Source organism: Acanthochromis polyacanthus, chromosome 1 (genome assembly GCF_021347895.1).
Source record: "Acanthochromis polyacanthus isolate Apoly-LR-REF ecotype Palm Island chromosome 1, KAUST_Apoly_ChrSc, whole genome shotgun sequence".
NCBI classification, from domain to species: Eukaryota; Metazoa; Chordata; class Actinopteri; family Pomacentridae; genus Acanthochromis; species Acanthochromis polyacanthus.
This window is the reverse complement of record NC_067113.1, coordinates 66,782,091-66,790,953: the sequence shown is the minus strand read 5'-3', so window position 1 is coordinate 66,790,953 and position 8,863 is coordinate 66,782,091. Positions and strand designations below refer to the sequence as shown.

At 41.5% G+C, this 8,863-nt stretch overlaps 1 protein-coding gene across 1 annotated transcript; it reads right to left on the bottom strand.

The window, feature by feature from the left end:
* Window positions 1–660: 660 nt before the first annotated feature.
* LOC110958635 (E3 ubiquitin-protein ligase Hakai) lies at window positions 661–7,295 on the bottom strand. Its single transcript, XM_022205262.2, is given in 7 exon segments — window positions 661–1,421; window positions 1,424–1,991; window positions 2,791–2,864; window positions 2,943–3,026; window positions 3,221–3,327; window positions 5,999–6,163; window positions 7,171–7,295. Coding segments are annotated over 7 exon segments (1,455 nt in total). The 5' UTR covers window positions 7,184–7,295; the 3' UTR covers window positions 661–977.
* Window positions 7,296–8,863: the final 1,568 nt, after the last annotated feature.

The following is an 8,863-nucleotide window of genomic DNA, read 5'->3' as shown; positions in this document are numbered from 1 at the left end:
TAGAACAACTGTCCCCTGCAACATCCAAACACAAAGAAGAACGTCTTACAATTCCATGTAATTACTGTCCCGTTGTAATTTAATATCCCACCATGATGCTCCTATACAATGGTGTTTATTTTGCATTTCTCTTCAGACTTCCACATGTTGTTTTATAAAGCTATTTTAAATAAAGTCTTTTGAAGTCCACCATCTCCTCTAATTTCATTCAGTGCTTGGTGCCATAGACCTTGATACACTCTGCTGTCATTTCTCTTTTCAAACTGCTTGTTATAACTACAATAAATCTTAAATATACCCAGAATCGTGTCAATCTTCATATGAACTGTTTTTGAATGTTTGAAAAATGAGCTAAATTCATAAACCAAGTCAAACCTACAAATGAAATTCACATTTTTAGTCACAGGAGCATAACCCCTAAAGATTGAGAACAACAGATAATGAGGCCCGGCATCTTAAAGATTGCATTCATTTGAAGATCTTAATACTTGTTTTGAAATAAGTGACTTCTTTGTGTTGTTTAACCTACACTTGACAAGAATGCTTTATTCAGAAAATAACTTTTGAATGTTTTCTTCAATGAGGTATTAACTGCTTTACAAACCAGCTCAGATTCTTCTTCCTCTCGTTGTCATTTCAACCAAAGAAGAGATAGAAATCTTCTGTTAAAAATTTATTGAGACATAGTTAACATCTTTCAATGTACACATGTGTGACAGCTGACATATATACAGAGATATTTAACATAGCCTAATAAAAAAGGGGCCTTTCCTGGTCTTCTCCAAGTCAACAGTTAGTTCAATGGGAGGTTTAGCACGGTTAACTAAAATGTGCACCACATACACATTTGCTTTGGGGCAGTTTTACCAAAATCCAAGTTCTACTTCCTGTAACCCTGAGGTTCACTATCACATTATTCAGACAAGTAGTATGGAACAGAATGATACAGACTCTTGCCCATTCATTCATTTGGCAGTTTACTGATAATAAGGCCGATAGCGGCCTTGATCTGGGTGGTGTGGCCCAGGCATCTGGCCCTGTGGAGGGGGACCCTGCATCCGTGGAGGTGGGGGACCTCTTGGAGCAGGCCACATCCCCGGACTGAGCCCTCCTGGCTGGCTGAATGGGGGACTAAGGGTGCCCTGGTCTTCAGGGAACTGCTGCATGGAGTTGGGGTTATAGTGGTGAGGTGGAGGAGCGTTAACAGGGGGGCCGCTGTGTTGAGGTGGAGGTCCTGGGGGTGGGTGGGTCATATAAGGGGGCGGCAGCTGACCCATGATGTGCCCTGGTGGTGGGGTGATAGGAGGGGGAGCTGTGGACATGGGAGGAGGAGGGGCCTGGTTGTACACCAGGTGTGGTGTCCCCGAGGCCTGGGCAGGATGCTGCATGGGGTGGCTGATAGGAGGTGGAGGGGGAGGGGGGGGCCGAAGTGCTGCTGCGGTGGTGCCATCATGTGGTGAGAGTGTGACACCACAGGTGGCTGGCCAGGATAGTCCCCAGGGTGGTGGTGGGGGGGCTGGCCTGGGCCTGGCCCACCAGAGTGGGGCTCACGAGAGGACGAGGAGTCATCCTGAATGGGAACGGTGATGAGATTACTGTGTTTACGAGTCGTTACCGTGGCGATGCGGAATGTCTCAGGACCCAGACCAGAGGTCGGTGGTGGGCCGTCGTGAGTGGATGGTGGCGGTGGCTGACTGTAGGGGTCATGACTGCCATGCTGGAGTGAGTTGGGAAGGTGATGGTTCTTGGTTAGGTGAGGTGGAGGCACACGGAAACGTTCAGGGACATCAGCTGGAGGCAGGTGGACAGGCTCCTGGCGGCCTGCAGAAGACTTGGCTGCCCTCATGTGGCGGTGGTTAACGTGGGCCTGGAGGTCACGCTGGGACAGGTAGGTGCGCTTGCATCCTGGCACAACACTGCACATGTAGAGGGAACCACGCTGGCACTGCTCAATGCGCTGAACCGGATCCGTGCAGTTATAGAGGGTGAGACTGAACACAGGGACAAAGGGTGAGTAAAATAAAGCAACACCTAAACACAAACCCACCACAAGAGCTGTAGGACAAAATGCTAAATACCACTTGTAACAATCATTTTCATTGTTTTTTTCCCCTCAGAACAATGCCGTTTTGGGTTATCTTTACAATTATGGTTGGACAATAATAAAATACACTAAATACAGTAAAACAAGCTCTATAAACTGATGCCTCTCTATCAAATACTGTATTGGTTCGAACATTAAACTACACCCTTTCCTGAAAATGAGGGAAGAAAAAGTGGGTATTCCTTTATATTCGAGCAATAGAAAGAACACCAGATACGGGTTTTGAATAAACACAGGTGTCACAGTCTTCTGCACAGTGTTGCATTATGGGTTGTTTGTAGTCTTAATGTAGCAAGGCTAACAAGTGCTTCCAGTCATTGTATATTGAGTACAGTTAAACATGCAGGAGTTTCTGAAGGTTCCTGTAATGTGTTTTGTTCCCACAAAGGAACCAAATTCATGACCCCTGAAAAGGATTTTTGAGCACCTCCTACTGTCTCTGCTGCAGAAATGAAGCATGCAGAAAAAACGCTCAACTAGGCAAAAAATTCTACTCTTCTAAAACCAGTTTCTCTAAAATTATTTAAAAATGTCATTCACTGTGATATTTTTAATCTATTTCACACATCATTACTGCCAGTCATGTTTTCAGGAGGTTTTCTGTGATGCTGTCTACCTCATTTTTGAGATATTAAGATCTTTACAGATAGTTCAACAAAACTCAATTGAAAGCTAAAATTTCTCACCCTGGACACATCTTCTCTCCTTTCTTCTCATGAAGCAAAGCACAGTCGTAGCAGAAAACATGTTTGCAGGGAATCTGAGGAATGATGGGGCAAAAGTTAGACATAAAACCCTAGGACAAACCTCTGCTGAGAAAAGGCAATAAAGTACCTACCATCCGTCCATATAGCTGAATAGGGAGGCCACATTTGTCACAGAAGTGAATTGGAACTTCATCTCTTTCACCAATTAAATGTAACTGTTGGGAAAGGAACAAGAGGTCAGGATCACAGCTTACTACTGAGAAAGCACATTCACACACAGTTACAAGAATATAATTAGCACAAAGGACTGCCTACTTTTTCTTTGCTCATACATTCATCATTCCTGTGTACCAATGATTAGCAATAAAAGGTGTTTATCATTAATATTGTCTTCCCATGGGTGACGTACCTTATAGTCCCAAAACAGCGGCTGGGGAAATCTCCTCTGACTTGCAAACACATCGCCAGCTTTAGCGCCGCAATCAAACCTGTCATCCTGTTTGAAACCAAAGTTATCTGGAAATGACCAGAGACAAATCGTTATCAATGATGTAGTGGTAAAAACTGATGAAGTCTCAAAACCCTGATTGGATCAGTATAATTCTACTGTTACACCACCAAAGAACATGGCAGAGTTATGTGACGGTTGTCGTACATTTGTCTATTAATCTCTGCACATTACTCAGAAACTGACAAATGGATTTGGATGAAATTTTCAGGGAAGGTCAGAAATGACACAAGGACCAAGTGATTAGATTTTGGCACTGATGCAGCTTAAAGTCTGGATCCAAGGATTTGCTTAAGATTTTTGTATCATTGTGAGATAGCGACACAGTGTCACTGTAACTATGACAACTACTGAACACTACATCAGCTGCCTGCTGATGATAACGTGTGCGATCCTACTACAAATCCACCACTGAGAACTTATCAGGACTTATCTGTCAGAAATCATACAACAACTGAAGACGGATTACTGCAAACTCTGAGTGCTTTTCTTGCTCCCAAAGTGGAGGCCAAGAATCTCAGTTGGGTATTTGATAGGACTGAGATTAAATATCAATATACAGAGGGTCCTCGACTTACATCAGAGTTCTGCTCCTATAGTGTGACTTAAGTTGGCACTCCGATAAAAATGTAAACAAAGCCATTACGTGCATCACGATATCAATCAGTGCACATATATGTACAACTACAGGTAACAACAACAGTCATTAGCTCACACTGAAAAAAATTTTTGCAGGAAAATATTGGCGAAAATGTAAACAAAGTCGTCTTTTAGTGCAGTGCGACTGCTGTACATACAGAATTCATCTGCTCCGCTCACCGCGTGACGACGTACTCGTCCGCTTGGTTCACCAAATAGTTCCACTGAACCGGTTTCAATGTAACAATGCATGTTAAACTGAGGACAGGCCCGTAATCAGTTCTGACATAAAGGCGAAACAGCGCAAGTTTAGGACGTTGTAAACTAAGGACCTCCTGTAATACTAGTGATTATTGATAGCTCTGCAATATTGACAGCTTAAACGGTTTAACATTTGGGCATGTGAAAAATACCATGTAGAACACTACCCCTAACTGTGACTTAAACACAAAATAAAACTAAAGTGACAGATCAAATCTGATAATGTTTACTTTAAACTCTCCTTGTCAGGCATCTAATCATTACTTAAGACTAGCATTTTTCCCTCCAAGGTCAAATGTAAAAACAGAAAATGTTAAGCTAATACAATTTTATACTACATTATCTTAACTACTGTAATACAAGTGAAGAGAGTGCTGTATTGTTTGCATCTAAACTTAATTCTGTGATGCCCTCTGGTGGTGAAAAAAGTACCACCTGAAATCTAATTTTGTTAAGACAATATCAGCAATTTTAATAGCAATACCTTATATCATTTTTTTCAGCAAGATATTGTACAAGACCCAGTGATCAGTAATCAAGAAAATACAAACAACAAGCATTAAGAGCTTCCTTTAAGCAATAACTGCTGTTACGTCAGGGACAGACTAAATTGTCATTCTGCTAGTGCAGGGGTCGGCAACCTTTAACACTCAAAGAGCCATTTCGACCCGTTTCCCACAGAAAAGAAAACACCGGGAGCCGCAAAATCCTTTTGGCATTTAAAATGAAGACAACACTGCATACATCGTTTTTTTTCTTACCTCTATGCCCTTGTTAATCAGTCGCGATTACTTAATTACAAAGCCTCTAATTAGATAGATTCATTTTTAATTGTGTCCTTCCACTAATATGTATCTTACTTGGTTAATGTCATTTTTGCTCCTGGACCTCATATGTTACATAATGTTAGCTGGAAATCAATATTTTGCGAATGTCTATTTAACTTGTAAAATCTATTTATCTTAAGCTAATAACTTTTCTCCGGTAAGTCGCTGACCTATTTTTCCAAGACGACACTCCTCTGACTCTGACCTGCTGCCTGGATGTGACATCGAGCCGTGTTCTTGCGAGTAGTGTGTATTACCCTATCATGAGTACTTTTGACTCAAAGACGTGTCTTTCTTGGAGTGGAGCTTTAATATACAGGCTTGCCATTCTTGAGTACAAAACGATGTGAAACTACAGGCGTTGCTTCTCCAGGAGTAAAATTTTAAAAAAAGGCATGAAACGTGTGGGAATCGGAAACTCCGTGTTCTCTTTTTGCATCAGCTTTGCGCTCTCATGCACAGGCACAGCACATCCGGTGGAGTGACACGTCAAAGTAAGAGCGGTAATTTCACAATAAAATTCTCTATATTAAAATGCATTGAAACGCACCTGAAAGGCAGAATAATGTATTTTCCAAAGTTACAGGGAGCCACGACAGAGGGCTGAAAGAGCCGCATGCGGCTCCGGAGCCGCGGGTTGCCGACCCCTGTGCTAGTGTAAAGCCTTAATCAGCATGATGACATATGGCAGAACAGGAAAACTGCTTTGTCAAAGAGGAGGTCAATATATAAACTTTACTAACAAAATGTTTTTCTGCCGTCTCAGAAATAACTCCCAGGATTCACCAAGGCTTCAAATGAACTCAACAAATTCCAAAATATGAGTTTCTACAAACTGTTTCCATTTTGTGATCCCAACATAGTCACAATAATTCACCAACCCCACTAAGAATGCAGTGTTTACGGTGAAATACAGAGCTAATAGGCATGCTGTTCTGCACAGTGTGCCTACCATCTTCTCCAGCCTCACTTTTACATGGTCTGCTGCTGGGTCTCTGGGTGCGCTGCTGGGGCTTGCTTCTTATGGGCTGCTTGGATATGAGTTTGATGGGGATTCGTCTGCGGACATCCGGGCCACCCAAACTCCCAGAGCCATCGCTTCCTTGAAGATCATTGTCTGTGGAGGAAAAAGGCAGAACATAAACTGATGCACTCACTGAGCTTTATAGAGTCAAGGATATACCACAAGGGGGACTCAACAGTACACCAACATTTCATCAGTTAAACTCACTCAAAGGGATTTATGCAAGTCTATAGCAAACTGCTGTGTGAAATCTTTATAAATTATTGGTTTTGTAAGTTTATATGAATAGAGTAAGGTCTGAGAAATTGACTTTCAGGAAAACGCTTTCTGCCAGGATGTGCAAATGCAATGACAGGACAAGTGATAGATTGACACAAACACCACAAGTGTAAGATAACACGATAGATTAACATTACCATATGCTGATAGAATAGAACATGTCAGAGAAAACTCCCCAGTGTGAAGCCCCAGTTTAGACAGAGTGAGCCCAACACGTAAAAGTTAGTAACGTTTCGTAACTTTAGGTAACCAGCCTCATTAACATTTTGACATTTCAATATATCTGACATGACTTTGGCAATCTGGCTAACAAGCAAATAAGATAAACAAGCAAATAAGGACTTGTACATCTCAGCAAATACTTCAAAGTCGTGCTATTATTGATATCACCTCTCAGAAAACCTTTAGCTAGATTAGTTAGCATATGCTAACATTCGTCAGGTAGCATTCGCGCCCCGACACAACCGCAGTTAGCCTAACGCCAACCAACCGCTGGAAATGTATCGTTTTAAGTTAGTATTTGCATAAATGTCAATGCAACACGGAATTCAGTCCAGTGTATTCCTTAGAGAGTCACCGTTAACTTTCAGTGAACTGATGTGTTCGAGCATTACTCTATCTCGAGAGTGGCTAAGCCTGGAGCATGCTAGCTTCAACACCGCTCTGGAGCATAACGAGGCGCAGTAGCAAACTCTCATTGTGCGAGGAGGATTTGTCGTTATCCAAACAGCTGCTACAACAACAACTACACCAGCTTAAATGAACATATAGCACGGCAAAAGACGTTTGCTGGCGTCGACCCCGCTTAGCATTCTGCTTACCGCTTTGGTCCATGATCCAACGAGTGAACGCAATGCATTGTGGGATACGGTGAATGGGCGAGGAGAAGACGTGAAATCAAAGGAGAGGAAGGAAGAGAAAGGTGAAAATGGAATGGAAATAGAAATTTGTGGGCAAAGGGTTAAGAAAACATGACTTATACTATTTAAACACTTCATTAAGACTTTTTTGATCAGTTATAATCAATGTTACTACAGTTTTATACATAAGAGCGACCTGCATGTAGTTTCATGTATACATCAGTGACGAACTGAAGTTAAAATCTGAACCCTTGGCTCCTGTAGTGAGGAGATGAGTGGGCTCTGTTATGATGTGGCAGCATTTTTCTGGCATGGACTGGCTCCATGTGTCCCATTAGATGGAAGATTACTCTTTATCCTATCCTGATGGGAGTGGATCGATAAGGCCCACTGAAAGGTTTGATGCAAATGGTGTGAATCATATGCTATGTCCTTCAAAGTCCCAAGATCCCAACACCACTGAGCACCTTTGGCAGATTTTGGACCGGTGTGTTTGACAGTGCTTTTTACCACCACCAATAAAACAAGAAATTAGGAATAAAAAAAACCCCTCTTTTATCCCCATCTCAGTCAAGCTCATTAATGAGCAGCTAGATGCAGCTACCAAAGGGAGGTAACTGGGGATGTGCAACACCTATGTGTGGGGAATGTGTGTATTTTAGTTTTGTTCTTATATTATTTTAACTTATTTATTATATGTCATGTATTTATTATGTATTCTTAATAGTATGTGTTCTGTTTTATTGTGTTGCAGTGCAGCTTGATTTCTTGCCTTGTCTAACACAAATTTCTCCCATGGGAGACAATAAAGTAAACTTGACTTGAATATCTATGAAAGAATGATGTTCATCCCTCCAGCAGAGTTAAAGCCAAGGAGAACTGAAACTGTTCTGCTGCACATGTTAGCTCACCACCCTACTACAACACTTTCTTTGTTTTTCCTTTCATTTGTCATCTGTCTGTATTTCAGATGTGTAATTTTATCATAGCTTCTGGAATGAAACTTCTTGATTTGCTGACATTGGTTACATTTTCTGGCATTGTCATTGGATCCGAGACAGATGAAATTCTGAAGTTCAAATTGTTAAATCCCTGCCCTACTTCTAATCTTATCATTTCTGATGGGCATTTGTAATCATTGGCACTTAATGGACTAAAATGTTTTACTTAATCATGATGGATGCCACGATTTAAATGTTCAAAACAATTCATCTTAAAAACTATTTTATTTCCCCAAATCTGCCTATATCAGATATCCTATGCCAAATGATTAAAGTTCAATACTTAACTACTTATCTCACAACTAATACCTGTTAGGTCAGACAGTGAGAATGCGATGAACTTTCGCAATAGTAATGTTTCCATCAGCACGACCGTTTATGTCACAACACGTGTAGGACTTGCTTAAAATATATTTTTTCAACTCATAAGTGTTTTATAGTAGAAGAGCTGGAAATACCAGACGGTCACTCCAAGGCAGTATGTCAGACAGCTTTCTGTGGACTTACTGTCATCCAAGCCTTGGTAATGACCAAAGAACATCAGTAAAATCATGTGAAATTCTCTTTTTGGTTCTTGGAGACTCAGGTGAAACATCCTCTACAACCAAAGAGAAAGTCCACTGGCTTTTAACTGAAGCTCCGAGGGGCCCTCG